Source organism: Colletotrichum chrysophilum (genome assembly GCF_026319265.1).
Source record: "Colletotrichum chrysophilum strain AFK26 chromosome Unknown scaffold_226, whole genome shotgun sequence".
Taxonomy (NCBI): domain Eukaryota; kingdom Fungi; phylum Ascomycota; class Sordariomycetes; order Glomerellales; family Glomerellaceae; genus Colletotrichum; species Colletotrichum chrysophilum.
In genome coordinates, this window is record NW_026517513.1 from 26971 (window position 1) to 54942 (window position 27972).

Below are 27972 nucleotides of genomic sequence, written 5' to 3' on the forward strand. Positions count from 1 at the left end.
GGAAACTTTAGCCGTCGGGTCCGTAGAGTATGTATGCGGGAGTCCAGCAATCCACAGCCATTTCATGCAGTGCTCGCCACATTGCGTAGATCTTTGCTGAGCATGTTGATCGAGTAAGCCACTTGTGAAGCGGAGCCTTCCAGGGTACGGCACCCAGGACCTGAAGTTGGCGAATGGTCGTTCCGCTTATCGCGGGCGCGTCAGTGTTCCACAATACTTACCACCATGTCTCCGTCCAAGGGCGAGTGCGTGTCGAGGCTTTCCGGCCACCGTACCTGATGCCGATGCCTCGAGCTCTCCATTTCTTCTAGCGAACGCCTCGACTATATTCCGGGGCCTCCGTAGGAAGCCATTGCACGCTCGGCGGGGACACCCAGTGGCCTTGGTGCACACTATGGAAATGGCGACTGTTCCGCGAAAAGTCCCCTGCAAGGCGGCCAACACTCTGGAAGCTAAGGATGTACAGGCAGCGGCAAGGAAGGGCCTGATTGGTGACGTTCTATCATCCGGCGCCAGCCCCCAGTGGGCCCGCAGGCCACAGTGCAGGCTTTCTCCGCCAGTCGGGTGGGCGTATCGCCGTCGCGACAAAAGCTGCTGCGGTGAGCATCCTACAACCTGCACCGTCTCAGCATCGGGGCTTTGACTGCGACGAGTGCAGATTGATACGATCCCGGAAAAAGTCACTATAATCAAGAGTGTCTCGCCTGTCGAAGCGGTGGCAGCGATTCAATCTGATCCGCTGTATAGGTCTGCTAAGGAATCTCGAGTGGTGCCCCACGGCACTGTTGCCCTAAGGGAGCCCTTGGCGCCATCTGATGCTGGCAGCCGCTCATAGTCCCATCCCCTTGTTAGCGCGACTTGGCAGTTACCGGAGACCGTCAGGGATCTGAGCCAAGAACCTTCCAGTAAGCGATTTACGAGTCTGAGATACTAGCATAACTGCCTGGATTGCTCCACTCGTCGGGAAAAGCACGCTAGAATGGCGCTTTTTAGAGCCAAAGGGACGTGTCTCTTTCCCGTCCCTGTCGGTGCGCTCCGACGATTGTGACTGAGGTGATCAAATCTGTGATTTCTTGTGCTACACAACCTTTCTCTCGTTCGACAGCGCCTCCCTGGTTCCTTTTCCTGAACGAATACGCGGTTCAAAGAATTCAATTGTTCCAGCAAGTTATTCGTCACAGTGTCAGAGAATCACTGGTTGCGCTTTCCTTGCCCATCCATCATGGCCCCGCAGAACGATACGATCCCGGAAAAAGTCATTACAACCATTCGCGAACTAAATAGCAAATACAATCTCGGCATCGAGATTCCCGACACCACGTCGACAGGTTCTCTAGTATCGAGCCGTGCTCAATGTGATGCTAAATTTGCCCGCAGCCTCGCTATACTGAAATACGCAATACATCACTACTATCGCAACGTCTTTGTTCTCGACAAGATCTTACGATCCTTCCTCTGGGAGGCCCTTGCCATCAGCGAAGACTGGATTCACCCATGCCACCCTCATGATATGATCGCTGCAACAACAACACCACCGAAGGCCCATTCTCCAGGCGAGCTGTTGCGATTGCAGTTGACGCTCATTAACGTACTCAAAAGGGCAGCCGAGACCACCGGCGACACATCCAGCGCTGTGGACGACGAAGTTGGCTTTTCGCAATCTGCCAACCCCTTTCAGCCCGCATCAGCCGGCGCGACCGTCTCTCACCCCTCGACGACGACGTGCGTGCTGATACCAGAAAGCACTTGTACCGCTACATGCGTCCCGCCGCCAGACACTGCGCAGTACACCCCAGTAGACTCACCCGCAAAAGAGATCCCAATCCCAGGTGCTCAGAGGACTGTTCCTGAGCAAGAACATACTCCCCCATCCTCATCTCACTCACACAGCTGCGATATCTCCTCAGGAGAGCTCGGAGTCGGCGTGCGTTTGGGCGATCATGGCCATCCGCCCGGCAATGTAACTATCCCTGGCGACGCCTCTCCGAGCGTATTGACCACTTACTCTGAGGTTTCGGGCATCGACGATCCAAGCTTGTACGAACCGATTCTCGGGCCCCCACAGACACCAGCGCCAGTCGTCGATTTGCAGTCCCGACTTGATGCTACCTGGCGTGAGTCTTCCGGAAGTTTCATACGGCGTTACTTCTGCTGTTAGACGTCTTCTCCTGAGCTTCTGTATTGATGATAACGGCTGCAGCAATACTCCCGTCCTGGCTCACGCGGGCTCCTTTCGCTGTTGCCTGGGAAGTCACTCGCATTGCGCTTCACTGCGGTGTCGTCCTTGACAACTTAGCCATGTCCTGTGATGAAACCTGGAGTGACTACGACATCATGTGCCGCGCCCTTCGGGAGCACCCCTCATTTGCTACGAAAGTCTTTCCTGGGAGGCCTGCGCCTGATGCTTGGGCGGCAGGTCTGCGAGGCTTCGAGTCTCTCCAACGGCAGCACGTCACATTCGCGGCTTCTCTTGTTCAAACAAAGAATGTCCGCTCTGGCCCCATCTTCTCTCTGGTGATGAAACCGGCCGTTTTAGACAAAGGATGCCGCCTGTACCGTCGCTTCGGGCCTGACCGATTTCTTAGTCTGGCGACCCCATCACCGAGCTCATGGACCGCTCCCATTAACGATCCTGACAAGTCCGAAGAAGTCATCCGCTGGCTTTCGTCTTGTTCGCATCGTCTCGCCGGCAGGCAGTGGCGGGCTTTTTATGCGAGAGATTCGGGGCGAAAGGTACCCCAGGCCAGCGTGCTTCTTGGTCCGCAGCCGAAGGCCATCTCTCAGACAACGTTGACTTATTTTGCTGAAGATGGGAGCGACTTTGCTGCCGCTTGTTCTCCGTTTCCTTGGCCCAGGCACGTTTCTGGAGAGCCACGCCAGAAGCTGGAGGTTCGGGAGATGCTCGATTGGCTCCTGCAATTGGATCGCAACGAAGACCAGCTTTATCTTAAGCTGTTCGCCCGCATCCAGCTTGGACTCAGCAAAACGACCGCAGTGGCTGTCCTAGATCAAGATCAGATACGACATATGCAGAAAGATGTCGTATCACCAATCGGACAAGTGATGAACGATGGCGTTGGTCGCATGTCGCTTTCTCTTGCCCGAAAAGTCAGGGACGTCCTTGGATTGAGCGACGTACCCTCCGCCATTCAGGGTCGTCTCGGTTCTGCCAAAGGCATGTGGATCATCGACGTTGAAGATACCGGGAGCGATATTTGGATAGAGACATGGCCCTCGCAAAGAAAATGGAATTGCGACTTCCTCCACCAGGAACACCGGACCCTCGAAATCAAGGACTTCGTTGCAGAGCCTCGATCCGCAAACCTCAATATTCAGTTTCTTCCTATTCTCGAAGACCGTGCCAAAGACAAACAAATCATGAGAAAAGTAGTGGGAGACAATGTTCTACGTCAGCTCAGCGACGAACTTGAAGCTCTGAGAAATGCCATCAAGCATCCATTGCAGTTCCGGAAATGGGTGGATGAAAATTCAACTGCCAGGAAGAAGCGTTTGGCCCATAGCAGCGTGCCGTTCCTGGCTGGCCTTCCTGAGTCGAAAGAAGAACAGCTTAGTTATCTCGGCGATGGCGGCTTCGAGCCAACCAAACAGAAGTTCATGCAAGACATGATGTGGAAGCTCCAGAGCAAAAAGTGTGAAAATGTGACGAAGAAAATGAGCATAAGGATTCCTAACTCGGCGTACTTATACATGGTAGTCGACTTCTGGGGCATTCTGGAAGAAAACGAGGTGCATGTATGCTTCTCGTCCACATTTCGAACTGAAGGCTTCTCGGACTCCATGCTACACGGGTGCGATGTCCTCGTGGCCCGGTCCCCGGCACATCTGGTCAGCGATATTCAGCGAGTCAAAGCCGTGTTTAAGCCGGAGTTGCGCGCGCTGAAAAACGTCATCGTGTTTCCGGCGAAGGGAGACGTTGCGCTTGCCGATAAGCTTTCGGGTGGCGATTACGATGGAGACAGGGCGTGGGTGTGTTGGGAGCCAGCCATTGTGTCTAACTTTGAGAATGCCAATGTCCCGACAAGGCCGGACCTTTCTGGGTTTCTCAGGAAGGATGAGGCGTCATTCGGAGACCTCACTCGACAGGTCGGCAAGTCCTCGGCGGCTTCGACAATGATTACCCGCAGTATTGCCTTTGAAATACAGCCCAAATTCTTGGGAATCGTCACGAAATTCAAGGAACGTCTCTGTTACAGCATGAACGACGTTAACAACGAGCAGGCCCTATGGCTGAGCACACTTCTTGGGAGTCTGGTAGACCAATCGAAGCAAGGGTTAGAGTTTGAAGCAGGCGACTGGCAAAGGTTTCGAGACAAAGTCCTGAGCAGCTGTCAGGCTCGTATGGTGGGATATCTGGCCTATGAATACGAGACCTGGACGGCCAGAGAGGATCCCGTTCATATCATCGATTTCCTGAAATTCACGATCGCCAAACCCGCTATCGAGGAGGAACTACGCATCGTCTCCCAAGACATGAGCGTGCGTCGTGATTCTAGTCGCGACATGACACCCCTTACGCCATGCGAAGATGGCGAGGGGGCCCAGACGGTGGAGTATTGGGACGCCGATCTGGTCGGTCCCTACAGGGACTTGGAAAAGTTGGCATCGACGGATCCGGTGTTGAAGAAAGTCTTGGCGAATTTGAGGGAAGACTTGGAAACGATCAAGACAAAGTGGGACAGTAGCGTGGTCCCGGTCAAAGATAAAAGCCAGCGTCCAGGTCTGATGGTGGAAGTTTTCAAAGAGTGGTGCGCCATCCGACCTCGGGCGGACGCAGAGCTCAGCAATGCGCTTATGACATGGTTGGAACCATCGTATGCATCTAAAGAGCACTCCGCCTGGGCTTTGCTTCGTGCCAGCACTTCTTTCAAGTATTGGCATAAGAAGCCAAAACCTGTATGGCGCATGGCTGGCATACAGCTGCAATTCATCAAGTCAATGGCCCGGCGTGGTTGGGCTCCCGTCAGCGTCGTGCCAAACGTGTACGCGGCTCTGAAGCCTGACGGCAAGTTCATCCGTCAGGCCGTCTCCAGAATGACGGAGGGCATGGAGTCGGTTGTTGGGGTTGGTGATGATGCCGCAGATGATGAATGGGATGTTTGATAATTGCTGTCACCGGCATTTCCGAATCGAACAATACTGTGTACGTAGGGCAACATCGTCTTGGGGTTTGAACAACATGTATCACAATGAGGACCCTGAACTCGAAGTCATTGTTCTAAACGATATAATCACTGAAGTGCGCATTCCATTCTGCCTTTTCTGCCGTCCACGTGCCATAGAATAGCCAGCCACATGTCCATATGCAGCGTGACTCGTCAGATATAGTACATCGTGTCCCTCAGGTTCGGATGGACCTGGATGGCGTTCGATGGCGTGGCAGTCAGAGACGCGCCTGTGGCCGTAGACGCTGCGTCCGAAACATCAAACAAATGAGGACGGTGGAGACGTGCTCGTTCACACACGATGTCTGCGTAATACGCCGGCGGGCAAATGCTGACCGCCTTGGTGGCGCGGCCGAACAGGTAGCACATGTTGTGGGTGAGCTTCTCCAGTTGATCTGCAGCGGGGGCGCCGACGCCATACTTCTCCCTGAAGATCTCGTCCATGAGCACGGTGTAGTGGGCAGGGCGTGCGGTCCCCTTGAGAGCCGTGTGGGCGGTCAGGAAGAAGTCCCAGGTGCGTGCCTGGGTGACGCCGCGGTCGACGACCGTGCCGTTCTTGATGTTGCGCGACTTGGGGTCCATGTTCTGTTCAGATGCAGGGTAGAAGCGCGTCTGATGACGTTTGACCGACACGATGATGGCTAGCTTCGGGCGCTGCTTGGGCGGATAAAGCTGGTCACACGCCTTGCGGATCATAGGAAGCTCGACCTCGAGGACTTGGGTGAACTGGCTTTCCGAGACGCCGTCGCGGTAGATGACGATGAACTCGGGGAGTTTGTTCTGGTTGCGCTGACGCCACAATAGCAAGCGAGACTTGAAGTGCTCTGTCAACTCGTCCCCGAGCATCTCCTGGCGGGAGGGCTGCTCCCACGCGACGGCCGGCCACTGTCCAAGGTCTTTGTCAACGCTAGCAACCATCCCGACGAGACTGGGCGCTGTGCTCCTGTCGTTGGACATGTTGGTAGGATGCGTGACGTCGTATCCGACGATCATGGCCTTGCCCGACGTGACGATGTCGATGGTGTCCTTGACGAGGTGGTTGTTGCCGCCGTTCTTGAGGTTCCATTTGAGACCGATATTAGCAAAAATCTGGGTGTTATCCTGGAGGAACTTTCTCTCGACGGAGCATATGGTATGGAAACCGAAGTGGACGTCGGCGAGAGACTTGACGGCACCGTAGAGCGTGTTGTCCTGTCTGGGTAGGATGACCAGCAGGAAGAAGCCTTTGGTGGTGCCCTTCGCCTTGGTGGTGTAGTCTGCTATGGCTGCGAATGCTCTCCTGATGTCCTCGGTGGCGGTGCCGCGACCGACAGTGATCTGGTGAGCGGTGTTCGGAGCCTGCGTGTCGATAGCAACTCCACTTTCATTGAGGAACTCGACAAATTTCTGAACAGACTCCTCGACTACTTCGGTGGGCACCCTGGGATTCGGGCCTTCCGTGATACGCACCCAGTTCCAGTTGGTTATTTTTGGGCCTGGCTTGGCGAACTTGACACCGCCCAAATTCCACGAGCCGCTGCGCGTGTGAAGAGCCTTGTTGTTGGCATACATTACGACGGGTGGTATAAGCTCGCGGGCAATGACGGTCAACAGCCTCTTGTCCACCGTGATGCCGAAGTCCTTCAGTATCGGCTCGTCAAGGCCCAGAGCCGCCGCGCTGTCGCGCTCGATGGAGACGGCGTTGGCAAAGGGAGAGCGGCAGGCAAAGTCGAGCATCGCCGTGGTCTCGTCTCCGGAGAGCTTGGAACGGACAGCCTGGCCGGCGGTGATGGTGCACCGCTCGGCCGGGAAGAACATGGGCTTGGAAGGGGTGCCGAGGTTGACCAGGGGCAGGGTCTTGTCCGGAGCCTGTCCGTACTTCCATTCCCAGTATTCTGCAACGGAGTAGAGACCAGGCCGCTTGCTGCCAAGGACCTTGGTCTGGCCCTCGGCGGGATTCAGCTGGAAACGGACCTCCTGCGGGCCGCCGTAGACGAAGCCGCGGGAGAAGACAACGGTGTGGTCAACATCTCGACTGCAAGCAAGCCCGTGTATCGCTTTCTTGGCCGTGACGTCTTTACCATCGGCGGTGCGAAACTGGACGGTCACGCGGGTCTTGGCGAGGAACTTGGATAAGCCACGCAATCTCACATGAACGGTGTCCTGCGCGTTGATGCCGTCGGTGCCGAACTTGTCGACGCCGGACCACCTACAAAGGTCGCTGACAAGGACATCGGTCTTGAAGACGCCGTGAGTGACGTTGACGTTCAGCAAGGTCCTGCCGGTGGCAAGCCGGACGCTCTGGAAAAATCCTCTGATGGCCGTGAGGGAGCCCTGCTGGCCGAGCCGCGCCGAGGTGGCCGCGGGACCGCACGGGAAGAAGCGGCCCTTGCCGACGGCGGCGACCTGGTCGTTCGCCCGTGAGCTATGGCCGAGAACGACATTGAGGGCATCGACACAGGTCTCGAAGCGGGGGAAGTGCGCGTCGTCGCGATCGCTGGGGTCGACCATGTCTCGGAGGTACTGGGCCATGGCAGCCAACGGGACCTCGGTCTCACCGACGATCTTGACGTTGTAAAGCTCCTCGCGCGTGGCGCTTTCATTCTTGAACTTGACGACGATAGGGTTTTTTGCAAGCTTTAGCCTGTTGAGCGAGACGAGCTGGGACTTGAACTCGGTTGCCAGAACGGCCTTCGGCTCAAGACGTTGCAGCTCTGCGAGAGCGTGCTGCAGGATGATCTTGAGCTTGCGCTTCGGGACACTGGTAGGGGGCCCATGGCCGCCGCCACCGCCTCCGCCTCCGGCCTGCGCTTTGCCTTTTCGTTTGCCCTTAGGGTCGTCTGCCAATTCCTCTCCATTCTCGCCCTTGCGGACCTCGAGGTTGTACCGATACAGGACCACGGGCGTGATGGCCATGCGGAAGTAGTTAACCCAGACGATAATCTGTTTCCCCTTAGTTCCATAGGCCGGCCGACGGGGCATGAGAGAGACGGTCGAGTCGGTGAGCTTCATACTGCCCATCTTCTTGACGATGGCCAGGTCTTTGGACTGGTGGCTCTTGACGGTGGCGTCCTCGAGGTTGGTCACGTCGGTGTCAGGCTGAGGAATAACCGAGCCCTGTCTGAAGGGTGTCAATTCCGATGTCATCACGGAGTATAGCAATACGTACCCGTAGAAAGTTTTAGGCTCGCCTTCGAATGCGTCACGACGAGGAGCGAAGCCGCCGCGGCCCCCCCGTCCACCACGACCGCGATCGCCGCCTCCGCCAAAATTGCCCCCGCGTCCACCACGGAAGCCGCCGCGATCGCTGCCTCCTCCGCCAAAGCTGCCGCCACGCCCGCGGTCTCCTCTAAAGCCGCTGGCATCCCCACGGGAGCCGCCTCCACGGCCTCCCCGGTCGCCGCCTCCGCCTCTGGGGAAGCTGCCGCGACCACGATCACCACCACGACCACGGTCACCACGACCACCGCCGCGATCACCACCGCTACGGCCCCCGCGAGCCTGGCCGCGTCCTCCACGTGCATCAGCCATGTTGGAATCCACTTGGGAGGGTTGCTTGTGAAGTGTGTTGCGGAGTGTGGCGTGGGATGGATCGTGGCCCCGCTACTTCATACTCAAGATCGATGCCCCCGCCCAACCCCGCCTTCGTCCCAGCTAGATCCTAGCTCCCGCTGGAACGTGGCGGGCAGAACAAACCGCTGTTGTGGGGCAGCAAACGATGCCGTCAGTGCGAGGGCGCACGCCCCAGCCACAAGACCGTGTGCGAGCCGTGGGTTATCGCCACTTCAGCGGTGGGTCCTGGCTGCGACCTTCATGCCACGGCCGTCTTGGTAGTCTGTTGACGCTGCTCCTCCCGTCCCGCACCGTGCGGGTCCGCTGCCGACAGCAAGGCCGCCCTGTGGTTGACCATGCGCCCGGCAGCCCTGGGTCTCAGGGGCTGCCACCTGCGAGAGTGGAACACTTCTCGTGAAGCACCACTCTGCGGCCCTTGCCGCTGCGCATACCTGAAGCGACATTGCGCCGTGCTCCAGCCAGCCAGGACAGCGCAGCATCGAGTGGCCTGCGTCGCGCCGGGGCAGGCAGCCGGTATGCCAAAAGTACCCAGTACCCTGACGGGGGCGCCGCGACGTGTTGTCCCACGGCGGCTGACGGGCCGTCCCCCGCCCGTCTTCTCCGCACCCACACGACGTCCGCCGCGGTCGCGGAGCAGAACGCACATCAACGACCCGCCTCGATCGGCGTGCCGACAGCATCTGGGTAAGGCCTCGAGGTGGTAGGACCCGTTGGAGCAACGCTGACCTCCGTCTGCGCTCGGAAAAGCACCCAACGCAGTGGCAGACCCAAGCACCAAGTCGCGTCCGGAGCCAGCGACGCGGCAGCAACGACACACCCCAGCGGCCGTGCACTCCGGCGTCCCCGTCCACGCTCCGACGAACACGATGTCGACCTCTCAAGACGAATGCACAGGGTCAGAGGCATGGCATGGGTCGTTGCAAATCCGAGATAAACGCTCCTCGTCCGCCGACCCTGAGAGTCTGATCCTTGCCAAGGTAGAGCGCCTGATGGCTGAATACACGCGAGGCATCGACCCAAGTCTGCCAAGCAAGTCGAAGGGTAAGACGTACTATGTCGTGTGGAAAGGAAGAAAGTGCGGGATATTCACAAGCTGGTCTCAGTGCATGGCGCAAACGTCGGAGTTTTCAGGTGCTCGCTGCATGTTTAGTAGACGCAAGCCGCGCACAGAGACATTCCGCTGACGCATGTCCAAAAAGTCAAGGGCACAAGGACGTTCCAAGAGGCCGTGAGTCACCCACTTTTAGAAGGGCTCGTCTAATATGCATCAGGAGGGCAAACTTCGAGACGAGTTGATCAAGGAAGTCTCACGGAGCCATCCTAGGTCGATAGCAGAAACGAGCGACGTTCCGCGAGCGCTTGCTTCCTCACCGGCCCTCTCCCATCGCGACACTCCAGACCGCGACCGTCCCGCAATCATACGAAGCCACCCGCACCCACCCCCGCGCTTGAGACTGCAGCCGTCGATGGCCCGACGGACGACGAAGGGGGCCGACCCGAAACGGCAGGCGCTGAGGGCCAGGAAAGACAGCCCTTACACATACCTGGGGACCCTCCCCTCTACCCGGAACAGCAGAATGCAATCGACCTTGCCATGCAGGGCCACAACCTGTTCATCACGGGGTATGCTCTAACAAGTCGCCCCAAATACCTCGCTGGCTGACTGCGTGACTGAAGGTCCGGCGGGTGCGGGAAGTCTGTTGTGGTCAGGGCCCTTCACAGAACGCTCGCCGCTTACTACCAAGACACGAACAAGACGGTGCATCTTCTCGCGCCCACCGGCCAGGCCTCCATCAACATCGGCGGCAGGACCACCTACAACTACGCTGGATGGACACCCAAGGACGCGAAGAAGCCCCTGGATGGTCGTGGTAGCGTTATCAAAAAGGCACGTGGTCAATATAACTTCAAGCGATACTGGAACACAGCAGTCCTCATCATCGACGAAATCAGCATGGTCGAGAACCAGTTCTTTGAGCGACTCAGCCGTGTCATGTGCGCCATCCGAGATAACTCGAGCCCGTTTGGGGGCGTTCAGATCATTGTAGTTGGTGACTTTTGCCAATTGCCGCCCGTCAAGCCGTTCGGGTACTGCCTACACTGCGGTAGGAAAATGAAAAAGCTAAACGACCAGTGGACTTGCCCCGACGGCCATGGCGACGCATTTAAAGACCGGGACAAATGGGCATTCAAGGCACCCGAATGGAAAAGATGCAACTTCAAATGCGTGCGGTTGACGAACATCCACCGTCAGTCGGACAAGGCGTTCGTTGAAGTCCTCCAGAAATGCCGGCTCGGCCAGCATCTCGATGATGCCGACGCGAACCTTCTCCTCGCACACCACGCCGAAGCTGAGAACGGGACGGAGCTCAAGTCCACCCGGGAGCAGGTCGACCAGCGCAACCTTGAAGAGTTCGTCAAGATCCCTGGTCATATTCACGAGTACAAAGCTGCCGATGCTTGTACTTTCGCCAGAGGGGAGACACGGCAGCCCCTCGATCGCCTTCACGAGCACCGCTATCCTCGAGAACTGCAGCTGAAGGTGGACACGCCCGTCATACTGCTCGCCAATGTATGTTTCACAGCCTGACTCCGACTCTTCAGCTACAGACTGACGCCATCCCAGGTTGATCTAGACAGCGGTCTTTGCAACGGGCGACAGGGCGTCGTTGTAGGGTTCGTACCCAGCGACACGATCCAAGAGCCGCGACCACCGTCGCTGCAGAACTACGAAGATGACTATGACGGCTATCGCGCTGCGACGGAGAGATATAAGCGCATCGTGGGTTTTCTCAAAAGCGCATGGAGCAACAAGGACATGTGTAAGCAACACGTCTTCCCGCAGCGGGCCCTTGGCTTGACATCTTTGCTGACACAATCTAGTCCCTAAAGTCAGGTTCGCCAATGGCGAGAAAAAAGCCATCGGACCCGATTGCGCTGTCATCGGGTACGGCGATCAGTCGCCTTACAGCTACCTGTCACGAACACAGATCCCCCTGGCGCAAGGCTGGGCCATGACGATTCACAAAAGCCAGAGTCTCAGTCTTGACCGCGTCGTTGTTGATCTTTCACGCATGTTCGAGCACGGACAGGCATACGTGGCGCTGAGTCGAGCACGGAGTCTGTCCGGCCTGAAGGTGGTAGGGGCCGACGCATCTGGGTTGAGACGTATCTTTCAGGTAGACGACGCGGTGAGGGCGTTCATAACGAGTATCGACTTAAATGATACTGAAGATCAGCCCGCAGATGCGAAGCCCGCAGGATCGCGCCCTGTTGAGTAACGACTTCATCCCCAGTGTTTGTGCGTCTGGGTCAATAGGTTTCTGCAGGCAAGGAAGTGATAGACGGAACGGTCGAGAAGGCCAAAATGAAGGAAGCTGCTTAAGCCACTTGATTGATTCACGACTCTGGTCTCGCATCCACCGTGTGGTTGATCAGATACCCCCAAACAGTGAACTCTTGGCGTATACGGTCTTCAGCAGTCATGGTGCACTCGACAATGAATCTGTGTGAGCCTCCTCGACGTGTTTTTATTTTTGCGGCCGTGCGATCATATGATATCTCCTCGCACATGCTACTGCTCATGAACCACCTGAGCTTCGCGGTGCCCTTCCTAGTAGGGGCATAGTCTTCGCGCCGCCATTGCTCGCCCTATCATCAGAGGACCTAGTTGCACTCAGGAATTCTCCAACGCAAGCCCGCGTAGGTCCCTTTCGATTTGAGAGATGAGAGGAAGAAGAAAGTTCGACAGGGCACATGGGAGGGACCCATTTCTGGTGTGGCAATTATCGCACTTTGGCGATGAAAAAGCACGTGCTGATGCTGCCAGGGACGCAAAGCTGTGACCCGAAAGATTCTCAAGTTGCACACCTGTGATACCAAGACGATACATGTGTTTTGTGAGTGTAGTCAAGAGTGTATTGGAACAGTCCGCAGAACATGCACGACGCTCGCGTAGATCACTCCGAAGGCCATATAGAAGGTCAAGAATCGCGTCTGCGAACTCATGTCATTGATGGAGTCCTTGGTGCACCATCTAGGTAAGAGGCTGGAAGGGCGATCCAGACGCCAATTGCTTATTCTGCTTGTTAGGCAAAGACGTCAACCCAAACATCATATACGATTATTCGTGGATCTCGATTTTCGACGTAAACCCACCTATAATACGCCGTCCGTATGTCGACTGGATACGATTACGCCCCGTCATTTGGCCCGCACCAGCTCATACAAGTTGTCAACACGAGGTAGTTCATGACATTTTGTCTATGCTGGAAGATGTCTACGCGGCAAGAGAAAAAGCGACGGTCTGGCCGCAGTCGGTCGTGTACGACAGGTTTCTGCAAGGGGAGCTGCAGTTTTTGGTGACGGAATGCGCGAATCCGATAATTCGAGACTTTTGGGCCGCTCACGGCTTGCCTTGCTGGGGAGTACGTCTGCCTTCACCTGTCAATCTTGAAACGACAGCCAAAGAGCTTGTTAAAGGACCAACCTTCGGCGAAAGTGACGTGCGACTGATGGGACATGATGGACTCGACATCCGTACGGTGCGCTCTCGCATTGGCCTCTTGTTTACCCGTTTTGCCTCAGACCCAAGTGTAACAACCGTCGTAATCACGTTTTCTCCCAGGTCTTCAGAGGAGGCCATTGATGTCGATCGCGATGTTCTACAAGAGGCCAAGATGCTGTTTGTTGGTTTGCTACGTTGGGTACGTGCCGCGTCCGGGACCGATGAGACACCTCCACTGGGGGACTTTCTCGACGTTGCTAGTGGGGAGACTGGAAATGACTCTGTTGACAAGGAGTTGTGGGCTGCGATTCCCATATATGAGTCGAATGTGAAAGAACCATGACTCTCATGTGTACGTTAGACTTCGTTCGAGTGCAGAGGTAGCCACAAGAAGAAACACTAGAATACGGAGCAAACACTTTGTCTAAAGGACTGAGGCGTGTCCGACTGTCCGACATGTTAGCAGCCTGCATCGCGCATGAGGGAACCCCTCACGTGAATTCCTCTGTAGAGACCGGTTATCGTGGTGTGGCCGTCGTGATAGCTACGCAGCACGTGGCGATGGTGCTGCGGTCCTACGCGGCCACCGAGACGATGCCCCTATGAGGTGCTCCTGAACAACGGTTGTCTTAGCTCACATGTCGCCTTCGTTGAGGAGCACGGCAAGACTTCTCTGCAGCTGCGATCATCCGTCGCCAACGGGTGGCGGAAACGCGCGCCTGCCATCGGACGCACCTGCGGCCTCTGCATCGTAATGCAGTCGCTTCATCAACCAGCTATCCGAGCCGTGCGGGTGTGATACGGGGGCACGCGCCGCGCGAAGCCTCGCAACGCGTCCAGTGCAGCCTGGGACCATCCCTAGAACTACCTACGGCACTGTGCGAAGAACCGTCGCCCTGGCGCGACACACCGCGTGCAGGCCAAGGACGCTCTTCCGACAAGCCCTGGACTGTCGCACCACAAAGCAGAATATCCTAAGAGGGCCTGTTGGATGGAAATGGCGGCTGCGGTGTTGCAGTGCAGGGCTCGTCTGGTTGGTTGTCTTCTAGGCGCAGAGCCACTGTGCTCAGGTCAATCGGCCGCCCTGTCCTGAGGTGCAGGGCCCAATGTCAGCGCGGGTGTTGATCACGTCAGTGGATAACACCATTGTAGCGAGACTTGAATTGCATGTACTGTATACTCTAGGCTGAGAAGTGTGAATACTACCAAGAGCGTAAGCTCGACGACGTGCCATGTACATGGTAAGTGCACGCTCGCGTTCACCATCAGTTGAATAAGCTGTGACTCCGGACGATGGGCCCTGGGTGCCCGTTTCAAGTCACCAGACACTGAGCCTAGTGTACTGCGTAAATTACGGACACCACCAGCCAAGTTTCTTGTTGATCAGTGTCCAAGGCACAAGTTATCTGGAGTAGGGCTGGTCAGTGTTGCTTAGCTCGAGCCTCGATGACCCGCTGAAACGGATTCGTCCAATCGGCCACTTTGTTCCCAGCCACTCTCCGTGTACCCCTTACGCAGCCTCTTTAATTCCAGCTTCCCCTCCCTTCCACATTTTTTTACATCGCTGCACTTCAACAACGCTCTTACCTCGATGCCGTCCACCTCAGCGTCGTGGCTTTCCTACCGTTCAGCCAACCCCTTTCGCGTGTCTCTTACCTGACAGGCCTGCCTTGAATATCCGACCCGCTTCTGATGCCGGTACGACTTGTTGTGCGAGTAGGTCGGGAATTGCGACGGTCCCAGTCCCAAGCGTAGCTTTCGCGGCTTCACGCGCGGATTAGCCACTGTCGTCCCCGGCATTCTACTATTCGTACAAGAGCTGCCAATGCACTGCGAGTAGGTTCCAGGTATTCCGGGCCCGTCTTGTTCATGGTAGTTCCGCGAGGGAGTTTCTTCTGAAGATTGGAAGGCACGACATCACCACGGTAAGTTGCAATCCTCTATTAGTTTTGGTTGACTACGTCCTTTGCGCAGGGTAGAATGTCGACCAAGGGCAGTCGCAAAAACCTGCCCAGGCCGCCCGGTCAAAACTTGAACTTTGACGCCTCCGGTGTTATCGCCGTGCGCGAAGACGTAGGACGACCACCGGAATTCATTTCTCAGCCATTTGATTTTCGGGTCCGATACCAATTGCCAGGACTGGTCCTTTTCCATATCGCCATCAGCCTTGCCGACAGCGTCGCCACCAAAATCACGGTTTACCTGCAGATCACAGCCGACCAGATCCATTCGCTGAAGAAATCAAATCATGACACAACCGACACCAACTCTCCAAATCCACCACCATTTCTCGAAAATGTTCGTCGACAACTGAACGGAGTGCGCTCGGTCACCCGCCTCCAGTTCCGGCTTTATGGTGGCCAGCGTGCGAAGTTTATCGTACCGAGGTTTTTCACCACCGAAAATATGTCTGAAAACCTGGCATTTCAAGCTGCGGAGTCACTCACGGTCGCCTCACTGTTCTCTCTATACCTCCGGCATGACATCTTGGCAAAAGCACATTTTGGGGCGTACCTGGGGGCTATCCGACAGTTTCCGGACTTGGCGACACCCGTGAAGGCAACGTACGAGGCTATGATCCATGCCAGTAGGCTGTATCATGGTGACGGCGGCAAAGAGCATACGCCCCGTGAGTATCATCGTGGTCCTCGGTCCACGAGGGATCGCGACAGTTCTGCTCCAGGAACACCTACGTCATGTGGTAGCGGCAGCACTCTCCCCTTCGACGATGTTCCGCCATACCGAGCTCCACCGCCCCCATACGGCGAACGCGTGGCCGAAAGCCAGTCCCCGAGGGCCAGGTCCGACGTCGTAGACATCGTCGCCGCAGGTCCTGGGGGCGACTGCGACCTGCCCGAGTATGGAGACACCAACCGGCGGGATGATGTGCAGGGTCCCCTTCCGGGCGTCCTCTCCTATAGAGAGGAAGATGGCGACATACGCTCAACCACAAAAAGGAAACGTTCAACCACCGCACTACGTACCACAACGACATCTGCGGCGGACGCGCCCCGCCACGAGAAACTACTGCGAACCCTGCTCGTCATGGCAAACGACGACAGCCAGGTTGCAAGTTTGCATGCATCGAAACAACAATCCCCCAGGGTGCGAGATCAACATGGCGAAGAACTACAAAACACTGTTGAGCAGTTACGAAGGACCGTCAGGGAACTACAGAAGGAGGTCGAGGAACTGCAGGCCTGGAAGAAGTCACATAAAGAAGCCTTTGGTGATCTGGAAGGAACCTGTTGTCAATTGGAAGAGCGTCAAGACGACTTTGACGACGCCGTCGGCATTTTGTCTCATGATGTAGACGAGCTAGGCGGGAAACACGATGAGCTGGGGAAACAGTTGCTTGACGTCGGTGACGAGGTTAGGGACATGATGGACGACATGAAACGTACGGCCCAAGAGGAAATCTGCAAAACCGTTGACGACAGTGTGGCGAAGAAAATAGAAGAGATTGTCCAGAGTCAAGTCAATGAAATTAAGAGAAAGATTTGCAACGCTCTGCAACCGATCTGAGTCGGCAAGGAAGTCGGGATAAAGTAACAAAAAAAAACAAAAAAAATCGAAACTGGAGACTCCCTTCGTCTGACGAATGGTGTACACCCCTCTCCCATGAGCACTATTCTGCCAGTGGACCAAGCTCGCATGCTGCTTTGTTGCAAGCAAGGTGACGGAGCAAAGGCATGCCCGCGAAAGGACCCTGACAGATGCTGAATCGCACATCGTGAAAGGCTCCAACCGTGCTCAAGACGTGCTTCACAAGATTTCTTGTTGCCCTGCGATGAAAACCCACACAACTGAGGATTTGTGGGCCGCGGGATACAGATTGTCCACAACATGTGAAATAGTATTGATCATATGTTGCTTCCTCTTGGCAACACACTTCATCTTTCTGAACTTGACCCACACAGGCTGGGCCGAAAGTCAATCTCACTGTGTACATACCACCATGATTAACAGTGGGAGAATGGCAGCTGTTGAAGCCGATTATGGATGCTTTCAAGTAGCTCTTGATTACGTGCTGTTACTCGCACTGTCGCTGACCATCCCGACCCCACATTTGGCTTGCAAACAAGTCGCCACAGCCATTACCAGAGGTTAACAGGGGTCCATTACAGCAACTTTCAGCTTCTCAAACCTTGTTAATGTTTGCAAAAGAGGAAGTGACATATGCACAATACTGTACGGAAGTCTTCGCGTTGATGTTTTTGGTTATTGATTGCATAGCGTGATAGGATGGACCGCAACCCCCCACCCTTCAGCGCAGCGTGGTCAGTTGACGGCTTCCTGGCAATGTAGGTGGGAAGTGTTTCCGGCAGCGGTCTGTAGCCAAAGCGTCATCGACCGCTTTATCCAGCCCTTGTCTCGTGCATCTGCTCCGTAACTAATGAGGAGCTCTTGGATATCTTTGCGTCCTCCTACATCGGCAGCCCGCAGAGCGTTTCCAAAATGGCCACCCTCCACACAGGGGTCTGCTCCGTTTTTGAGAAGCATCTCGACAATCTCTCGATGGGATCCATCACACGCAGCATAGAGAGCAGTGCCGTTCTCGCGTCCATGTGCGTTAATTTCTGCCCCATTCTTGAGAAGCAGCTCGACGATTTCTCGATAGCCTCTGAAGGCAGCGGCGTAGAGAGCGTGGCCATGAAAGCCGCCCTGAGCGTTGACGTCTGCTCCTTTTCCGAGAAGAAGCCTTACCATCTCCTCATCGCCGTTTTCAGCTGCAGCCTGAAGAGCGTTCCCGGATTGGCCGCCCTGAGCCTTGATGTCCGCTCCTTTTTCAAGCAGAAGCCGTGCGATGTCCTGATGGCCATTTCCGATGGCAGCTTGAAGAGCGTTGCCATATTGACCGCCCTGGACGTTGACATCTGCTCCTTTTTCAAGAACAAACCGCACAACCTTTTGATAGCCTCCCGCAGAGGCAGCCTGGAGGGCGGTGCCGTATTCGCCGCCTTGTACGTTGATGTTGGCTCCTTTTTGGAGAAGCTTTGCCACCTTTTGATGTCTCCTAGAGAAGGCAGCCTGGAGAGCGTTGCCGTAGTAGACCCCTCTTTGATAGACGAGAACTTCATCCCATTTCTTCTCGATCATGCACCAATCGCCAAGGCGGGCAAACTGCGCAAACGCGTCAAGTTGGAGGTTGTGAGGTCGGTGGATGTATCATCCACCCATCGAGACCAAGATTGTAGCAACACGCGCACTTTGTGGACGTATTGATAGCTTCGAAGCCCTACATCAGCGCCTGAGCGCTGCCATGCAATCCTCTCCAGGGGAAGACAGGCTGCAGCTTTTGGCATCTTTGTACGACCAATTCAGGACCGTGTTCGAAGAGAGGATGGAAGCTTTTCAAGTTCTCGAACCGCCGCCACCAAAGTCCCTCGGACCTGTCGGTCACAAGCTTTTCAAAAAGATGAGAGAGCACGATCCCGTTCTCTACGTCATGGGTTTCCCAGCGGTGATGAGGACTGTTGACCGAGAGGTGGACAGGAGCAAGTCCTTTCCAACAGCAATGTCGCAAACACTGAGCGATCTACATGTCTTAGCCGTGTGTCTTCAAGAGACAGCGAACCATTACCTGTCTGTCTCAGACTGGGAGCAGTATTCTCGAACAGCAGGCTCTATTGCCAGCGAGCGTGTCGGCAAATCACGACCTTTACTGGGTCTTGTCGAAAGCTCCATCGGGACAATGGTGGAGAACGGCGAGTACACGGCTTATGCGGAGAAAGGATACGAGGCGTTCTGAGAACGGTTGGACCAGCGAATGGGGCAGGCGTCCGAGATTGACGGAGATCTTAGAGCCGTCTTCGCCGAGATACAGCGCACAATGCCTCTCGGGAGGAGGGTCGCGGCAGCGGAAGCGGATATGAAGCCCGTAACGCCATTCACTTACTTTCACGGGGCCCTGAGACGACGGCCACCCAGGTCAAGCGAGCGCGTGGCAAACGAAATCCAAGCCAGGGAACTACACCCGAGCAACCAAGCAACCCACTGGACCGACGGCTTCCACCAGACTCGACCCGGAGCCATTTGCCCCGAGTCGAGCCAAAAGACCCGGGATTCTGGTTGTCGTTGCGAGATGGTTCGGGAAAGACATTCAAGTGGAAAGAGTTCTGCACAGCCATGACCGATATCGGATTCGGCATGGAAAGCTACGGCGGTTCGGCTGTGCGCTTCCGCATGCAACATGCCAGCAGGTCTGTCTCGATCTCGTTCCATAAGCCGCATGGAAAGGCTCATGAACCGGCTTTTACTCGGAGCGAAGCCGAACAGCGATGGCTCAGAATGCTCGAGAGACATGTCACACTGGAACTACCTAGCCGGGCCTAGCTGTGTACTCGTCGGCTCGTTAGCCGTGGTGAAGGTGCAGCGGCTACTGCTGGTTCCGACAGGACTTGGTAGCGGATAGGCACGACTACGTAAGATATGCCCGCCAAGATTCGGCAGGTTCAATCGCAGTATCGTCTGGGGTCCATCTCGCAGCACAGGTCTTGCCAACTCATAAGCCCGAGGCATGTCTTATAACTGGCGCCGAGACGATACACAACCTTGCCGCAACGCTCTACCTGTGACAGCATCAGCCTGCAGGCTACGTCGCGACCGAAATCGGCGTCCAGTTCTGGTACCAAGTCTTGATATCCTTTGTGGAACGAGGCCGTTTTTTACTATTCCTGATGCCAAGATACATTGGCAAACATTAGTGTGCATTTCTCGTTCCAAGTCGACGCTGCCGCTCGATAGAGGCAAGTAATGAGTCTCCAGTGGCTCCAGTGGCTGGTTTGTTCGTTCCAGGCGCAGATTGTTGCTTCTTAATTACACATGTGATCATTCACAATTTTTTACTTTTTTTCTCCCTTTCTCCTCCCTAGTTCTTATTACGTCGCTCATCTGAAGATGCAAAAGCAGCTTCGATGAAATGATGACCCAAATGCGAATTCGATGTCGGTCGTGACTATGACATCCGGCGCAGCCAGGGTTACAGACTTCGTGACCTGCACAGGCTCACAGTTTTCTTGCGGATTTGGTGACACTGCTGCGAGCTCAATAGTGGAGAAAACCCAGCTGGGTTGAACGGGCACAACATACATGGAAGGAAGCTCGCCTCGGGGTGAACCGTTGGCCAAGGCGCGAATCGCGGGGGCCTGTAGCGGACCCCCTGATTCCTCCAACCAACAGCCTTTGGCCACGCTACGGGCTATGCCTCGCCGGGGAATGTGTTACGGCTTCCCCCGCCTGGCCGTCTTCCGCCCTAGAGCGCAGGCCACGCCAGGATGCGAAAGCGCAAGCACTAGCCCCCACTTGTTCGCGCGCTAGCAGGGCTTCCATGGCTCTACCCGCCATAAGCCCTGTACTCAGTAGGCCTTGCCAGCCAATCTCCCCACCTCTCGTCGGATCCGCCAGGAGACAGGCTGGTGTTCGGACGATGGTACATAACGATGAGCTCGCAGAGGAGCTCGACGTGCGACGAGGCTGCGCAATGGAACAGGACCGAAAACGCCGATTTGGCATCACCCTTGCAATCTTCTGCGTCAATGCCATGATCGTGAAGAAGCTGATCGACTTCTCAATGGCGGCGCCCGACACACACAACGTCTAGCCGCGCGCATCGTCGGTCGCGTTGCTAACGAGCCTTTCAACTCGAGGGCTTGCTCGTGCTTGTGCCTAGTAACGGCAGTAAACTCTGGGCCGGTGGGTCCTCCGACTGAGCACGTGGCGCGCGCGAGAAAGATTGGACCGGGAGAGCGCACGTTCACTGGGATCGCCGAGAAATGCGATGCTATTCCATATGGTACGTATGCAGGGCAGGACCTCGTTCGGAACAAGGAAAGCCTTCGAAGGCCCCTGACACGAACCCGCATTCGAGTAGCGGCAGGCCGTGGAACCGCCGGGCCTCCTCCGTTTCGCCCACCTTAGGGCAGCCTGGCGCCTGGGCTGCCTGTAGCTCCACGAACACAGCCGTTTAGATGGCCGCATGCTATGTAGCGCACACATAAGAAGCAGTCCCGAGAGGACGTGACTGGGTATTTGCCACATCTCGTGGCGCCCAGGTGTTTCCTCGCACTGTTGTGGATCCAGCCCTCCACACGGTATGTCGCAGTGATGGAGCAGACCGCTAGGAATACCACCCCCGAGCTAGCGCCTATCGACCGGTGGAATGACTGCTATCGCAAGCGTGGCGCAGGCAAAGCCGATCAGCATAGTCGCCGGACAGAAAGACACATACGTCCGTCTCACACTTCAGTCTCGGTGGGCGGCAGCACTGAACCCTTGTCCCAGACCTTGATCGTGTTTCCACCAAAAGATCCAGTCCTGTTGCAATCCCTGAACGCTCACAGTGGACACAGCAGGCTTGGCGGCGCCAAATGGCCGGTTCTCACTGGATGGCGTGCGGCAGCCGTTGCTCGCGCCCCTGCAACCACCGGGCGGTTTACTGTACTTTGCCGTCGGTGTGATCGCAGGCTTGTCTCTTGAGGAAGGGCACCCCAATGCCCGCGCTCTCGTCAAAAGCAGACATTCCCCGGCACGTTGTCGGCTGCTTATGGTGGTAGCGATGTGTGGAGCATGTCCCGGCCGGACAGACATACAGCCCCGCTCAGAGAAGCAGCCATCAGGTCTGCCACGTGTAGGAGGGAATGAGGGCTGTATGGCAAGAAAGAACTTCCATTTGCCATCAGGCCAACGCTTACGCGACGCCCACGCGACCACCTCTGCTGCCCCGTGGGTTGCCCACGCGTATGTCAGCCAAGCGACCAGTACAGAGCTCATGCGACGGCGCCATACTGACCAGCACTCAGCCTGCGCAATCACTTGCCCACTCTGTCTCCCTTTATGAGGTGCACGTAAGTCGACGGCAAATACTTTGGAGCGCAGTTGACAGTCTTCCATTTTCTTCCATTTGTTCACTGGCAACGTTCGCAGTCCTCCTGTGCATAATAACGCCCTGTGACGGACCATGTCGGGTAGAACTTGGAAGTGGTGCGTCAACTCCGGCGTCAACTCCGGCGTGAGAGGGCTTGGTGCTACGTCGTCCGTGCTGTGGCACGCGCCTTCTACGTTGTTTACCGCCGCACTGCTAAGGCCAGGTCTCACGATAGGCCATGCGTCGGTGGCCATGAAACGTCGCTAACTGCCATTGTAGTTACCCTGACCTTCGGGCGGGATGTGTGTTGTAACAATCCCTCCCGGCTACGTCCCCACTCATGGGGCGGGCGGCAGTGTCGGTTCCATATGCGGAACAATATCATTGCCGATCTCCGAGAATCCCCACCCGCCAGCCCCCTTATTACCGGTCTCCCCGTCACTCACACGCGTCCTCTCGCCAGTCCCCACTTACGCTAGCCTTTCGCATCAACTTCTGCCCGCCCCGTATCTCCCGCTCACGCTTGCACCGGCTGACTGGCCTGTCTTCGGCGTCCCGGCCATTCGACCGCTCTTGACTGCTTGCCTGACTTCTCGCGCGAGTAGGACTGGGATCCCGTCGGAACCCATCCAAGTTATGACCTTCGCATAGCGTCTGACTTGGATCTGTCGCCCGTCGCCCTGGTCAGTCTACTGCTTGCAAAAGAGTCCCCCAATGCACCTCGAGTTGGATCGGGATCACGCCGAGACCCATCTTGTCCGCAGCGACCCGTGAATGATTGAGCCAAACGGCCAAAAAGCAAAGCGACATGCTACGGTAAGTGTCCACCGACCTGTTTTCAGTCCGCAAGTCCCCACGCGTGGACACGTAGGAAATTGACTTCCAGCACACACGACATGCCATCCAGTATGGTTCCGCGAATACCGAAACCGACCAGTGCCTATGCCGCGCTTGAGGATCAAGGCGGACGAAAGCATGAATTGATCGATCAGGCATTCAAATTCAGTGTTGCGTATCTCGCGGAAAGATCCTTCTGTCTCCGCCTTAGCGACACTATCACTGACGGCGACCTCATCGACACTGCAATCTACCTGCAAATTACACCTGACCTTCTCGATTCGCTGCGCTTCAAGTTTTATCAATCAACTGAAGGAGCCCCATCACACTTGGACAATGTGCGACGACAACTCGGCGGCAAGGGTGATCTCATCCGCCTTTGGTTTCAGCTACGCAGCGGCATCCGCGCGCAGCTTATCGTACCGAAAGACTTCCCTGACCACAAGGCTCTCGGCAGCCCGGCTCGACGTACCTACAATCTGATTGCCTCGCTTGCGGCTTCCTCATCGTTCGCCCTGCACCTTCCAGCCAATGCATTGCACAAGGTGCTGCTCAATATATGCGTCAATGCCATCACGCAATTCTCGGCGTTGACAGACAAAGAGCTTTATTCTCATGGACGTGCAGTACAGCTGCAGAGGCTGTACCGTGGCAAGGGTGGCAAGTTGGTCGACACCGGTGATTATGATAGGCCTCCAGCAAACGGGCAACACAACAGATCTAATTCGCCTGCAATGTCCGAGTCAGATGCTGCGACTGTTGACTTCGACACCGTCCCGCGTCATCAAGACTCGCCCCCGCAGTATGCTGAGTGTGTTACCGGTCTAGCCATATTAATTGAGTCGATTTTGCCCAGCATTCTTCATTTTCGTAACGGATACCGCGGCGGACCAGAGTAATACCCAACTATGCAAGCCAACTCTAGGCGGTCTGCCCAACCATCACCGTCCTGCCCCCGTCTCTTGTGAGCCGAGAACGTATCTGGATGGCAGTCGGCTCATTCGCATTCCGGCAAAGACCGTCATATCCCCTATCTTGCGAGCTCCGGATCAGCGCACTGGGTGCAAATACGAGACCCTGTCCTGTACGTAAAGCCATGATCCTCTGGAACAGACCCATTACAACACTTGTCTGCCCAGGTGTAGCTGTATTTGCCCCCTCTATCAGGACATCGTCTGTGTTCGCGAGATGACGGCGTAGGGTCCGCAGCCAATCGGGCGACGTAAAACGGTGGACGATCGTCATGGTGCACAAGTCCAAAAGCTTCGGCGATATTGTAGGTTCTTGCGTTGATATGAACATCCGAACGCCGAGGTGTCGTTGCAGGCGAACCGTCTGCAAAAGCGAATTTGTAAGCACCTGGCTTTCTCCTGACTGCCCGAGATACTTGTGTGCCTCGTCTAGCGCCACGACGCGACCAACAACCGACTTCTGCTCCAAGAAGAGAGAAAGACAGATGTTGAAGAGCAGGCATGCCATTTCCGGTGTGATGCAGGGGCACGAGAGATCGACAATGGTAAGCTGTCCGGCCTTGACGATAGGTCAGCCATTGCAAAGACAGCACTCAGACGATACAACCATGCCTTTGACACCCAAGAGACCTCCTCGTCGGATCGGGCCTTTCCCTTGACCATGAAACTTTCGAGCGTCTCGAGACGCTGTTGCAGAGGACCTTGCTGCCCCTCTAAGAACTTTTCTTGCGCGAGGGCTCTTTTGAACTTGGCGTAGTCAAATTGAGAGTCCTTCTCCTGCTGCTCCAGTCTGATGTCTCGAAGTATACGCTGCACGACCTGGAGATAGAGCGGCTTACTACCTTCCTGGAACGCCATGAGGCCCAGCATTCTGCTGGTATTGAGATCGGAACTGCTGATCTTGAGGGGTTTGACGTCGACTTGAGGAATATCGCTGTAGACCTTCTAGACCCAATAACCTTTGTTAGCCGCCGACCATCAGACCCGGTTACGCGAAGAGACACCATCATTACTTTTACAGTGCGGAAGCTCGTCGGCGCGCAGAGAACGCGAACGGATGCTTTGGCATGGGAGGCGAGGAAAGCCGCCTCGCACGGTAGACCGCCGTCGTCAGACGCAAAAGTGTCGTAGTGAAAGACGATACCGGCAAGTGGATGAGACAACTTTCCCAGTTGGCTAGGTATCAGGCAATTTTCCAGAAGACACGCCAGGGTATTGCTCTTTCCTGATCCTTGGCTACCGCAGATGAAGATGCTGGATGGACAGCTAACATTGTAGAAGATGCGTGACTCCTTTGACGGACGGCCATCCTCCGAAAGTATCCCGCCCAGAAGGCCAAATTGTAGAGATGGCGACCGTTGAAGCGTCGGTACAAGGAGCAGAGGGCTCGAGTCGATCTCGTTCTGCTCTTGACTGGGTGCGTGACCGAGAAACTCCATGTGGAGCGTTGCGATGTTACCATTGAGGTCAACAGGGTTGCATGTTTCTGGTCCAGTGTGCGGCTTTTCCGGCTTCACGGTGGCCATTGTCCCGGACCTTTCGGCCACGGCAGTTTTCTGGACAGAAACAATGTCAGCGGCGCCTATTTGGGGCGTTTTGTCGACCTTCAGGTGACCGGTATCTCTTTGATGTTGGTGTAGTGCCTCTCGCGATAAGCAAACGCGGCGGCAAGAAATGCACTCAAACTGCGGGATCGCATGGCCTGTGTCGTTCATGTGGTGTTTGCATTTTGTTTGCGAGTCGAACCTCTTTGTGCAGCCAACGCATTTGAAAGGCATGGCGAAGATGGTGCAATTGGCGGGCTGGGAATCAGGCACATGGGTTACAGTTGTCTATGCGAGTGCTGGATGTGATGCGGATGTTCATAGTACTATCAGGGAGCGGGACGAGTTTTAATCGCCCCAACAGCATGATGGCGAGACAAAAGCCTCGAGCTAAAACATAGTCGGCCTCCAGCAGCTGACACTTGCGCTCCTCAACAGAGTTAGAGCTTACCGCAAGTTTTATCTATACCGCTTCCCTTTCAAAATTTTCTTGGGGCTGCTAATTTATTGAATTCTCGCCAGGGGATCATGGCTGCATTGTTCCAGGCGGAGAGGGATGTGGAGCAGCTGGGTTTGCATGAGCCCCAATAGATCGTAGGCACATCTAAGCCAAAATGATGTTGTATCGGGGAGCGATCGGGCCGGGCCGCGGGACGAGGTGCAAGCGGACCAGCGCAAGTCGCTGGGGAGAGCCTGTCACACAACCTGGAGCAGGAGACGAACCGACTTTCCCCGCGACAGGCGCCAACCTACCTTGGGTCCCGCAGCGTCTTGCAAGCGGACTCTGGGCGGAAAGGGTGGCTGATGCGCTGGAGGCACAGGCAAGCGAGTGCTCCTCGTCCCTTGCTTGGCGCTTTGAGTGTACTCCACTTCAGTACTTGGTCCTGCCATCTTGGGCTAGAAGTATTGCACCGCGGGCGCTGTTAAGAACTGCCTAATGGCCAGGCACTCTGACGCGCCCATTTCGGTTCGCGCATGTCACTGGGGTTGTGAAGCCCACACCGGCGCAGGCATGACAGCCCCGTGGCCCCTCGACCTTTGTTGGGGCACGCCGCTGAACCTCGCAGGTAACCCCCAAACGGCATTTGCATCCACCCCCCTCGCAAACCATGGAGGCCATACTCACTGAGGGCGCGCCACGCCAGTAAACGGCTGCTAGGCTAGGTGCTGGCAACAGCTGGAAGCAATGCCAGTACGCAGTTGGCGGCGACCCCCTCCGGCGGCGCACATGTAGTGCAGCGCCGCGGAGTGCTGGGAAGTCCCCAGCAGCGAATGTCTCTGGGCGTACCCCGCCCCTCTCCCGTTACACAAAAACGCTTACACCAGTTCATCTGTGGAATGGCGGGCGCTCGACTGACATGGTGGCCAGCCTCCGGCATAATCATGCGCCAACAAACGCCTTTGGTCTTGGATTACTGTGCCACCGTCTACTGAGCGACCCTGAAATTGCCCGCCTCGCACGCCATCGGTATGTAGTATGTATGGCATGTACCGCTTGCAGGGCAGTCCAGTCTGATCACTCAAATGTAATTTGCCGAACGGCCCTGGCCCTATACTTACCGATCGTGCCACGAATGCTGCTTCAACAACCTAGTCATCCGCTAAGTATTAGACGGAGTCATTAGCACAAGGAGGCGCGATGCGGGAGATCTGGAGGCCGCGTCTGCTCATGTAGACGTCGACACGTGTCTCTCAACGACAGGCGTTCTATTCTGACAAGACTCGGATGCCATTGGCAAGAAGACGTCCGGCGTGCCAGCCGTCGTAGGTCTCCGAACCCCTGAGTCGCCAGCCATGACTTCACCGGAGACTGATGAACGGATGTCCAAGGACATCGCACCCTATTTCCATACCGATGCATGGTTCATGAGTTGTCACATATTGTCCTCTGCTAGTTCTATGTCCTATCTCTCCTTATTCAGATGGTTGCTTCAGGCCGCCATGGTTAGCTTGAAAGCAGCGGTCCCGGCGGTATTGGATCGCCGCGCCTACTTTACATCGGGCTCCACCGAGCTGTTATATAACTCCCCATTGACCCAACAGAGACATAACCAGAGTTACATAACACAGCAGCCATCATACGTGAAGATGGATAACGCCGCACCCAACCCGAACGACCTCGACATCGTCGCAATCATCGATGGCCATCGATGGCAGCTGCGATGCATATGCACCACAGGTTGCACTCTGAGTGTTTGTGTGTTCGGCCGCAGCTTGTATGAGCAGCACAAAAGAAAGGCCCTGGGCTGGGATAGTGGTTAGTGACAATGGAAACGTGAAGCAGACCCAGCCGACCACGTCCATCGCCGACGAGACCGAACCGTGCTCCGGTTATGCCCCTGGGATAGGAGGGACAAATAGAAGAAGGCCATTCTATCCTCCGAGTTAAGGAAGAAATACATCAGGCCAGGAACGGGCTTCGGCGGAATAATGACACACCAGCCCAATTTCACATCTCCACTGCGTCGGGCAAAAGTGGTGTTGTCCGCTGCCCCAGCTATGAGGAGACCCA

General features: G+C 56.0%; 5 protein-coding genes across 5 annotated transcripts; 4 read left to right on the forward strand and 1 right to left on the reverse strand.

The window, feature by feature from the left end:
- Positions 1–2898: 2898 nt before the first annotated feature.
- COL26b_013387 (uncharacterized protein) lies at positions 2899–5121 on the forward strand (the record flags this gene model as incomplete). Its single annotated transcript, XM_053186003.1, has 2 exons — positions 2899–3753; positions 3862–5121. 2 exons carry the CDS (start codon positions 2899–2901, stop codon positions 5119–5121), a joined length of 2115 nt encoding a protein of 704 aa, XP_053030051.1.
- Positions 5122–5336: 215 nt separating this feature from the next.
- On the reverse strand, positions 5337–8693 carry COL26b_013388 (uncharacterized protein; the record flags this gene model as incomplete). The annotated part of the gene is made up of 1 exon (XM_053186004.1): positions 5337–8693. The coding sequence occupies one exon, from the start codon at positions 8691–8693 to the stop codon at positions 5337–5339; it is 3357 nt and encodes a 1118-aa protein (XP_053030052.1).
- A 6955-nt stretch (positions 8694–15648) lies between these two features.
- On the forward strand, positions 15649–16767 carry COL26b_013389 (uncharacterized protein; the record flags this gene model as incomplete). The annotated part of the gene is made up of 1 exon (XM_053186005.1): positions 15649–16767. The coding sequence occupies one exon, from the start codon at positions 15649–15651 to the stop codon at positions 16765–16767; it is 1119 nt and encodes a 372-aa protein (XP_053030053.1).
- Positions 16768–17700: 933 nt separating this feature from the next.
- On the forward strand, positions 17701–18994 carry COL26b_013390 (uncharacterized protein; the record flags this gene model as incomplete). Its single annotated transcript, XM_053186006.1, has 2 exons — positions 17701–18393; positions 18491–18994. The coding sequence occupies 2 exons, from the start codon at positions 17701–17703 to the stop codon at positions 18992–18994; spliced, it is 1197 nt and encodes a 398-aa protein (XP_053030054.1).
- A 3922-nt stretch (positions 18995–22916) lies between these two features.
- On the forward strand, positions 22917–23844 carry COL26b_013391 (uncharacterized protein; the record flags this gene model as incomplete). The annotated part of the gene is made up of 2 exons (XM_053186007.1): positions 22917–22924; positions 23016–23844. 2 exons carry the CDS (start codon positions 22917–22919, stop codon positions 23842–23844), a joined length of 837 nt encoding a protein of 278 aa, XP_053030055.1.
- Between the last annotated feature and the right edge of the window lie 4128 nt (positions 23845–27972).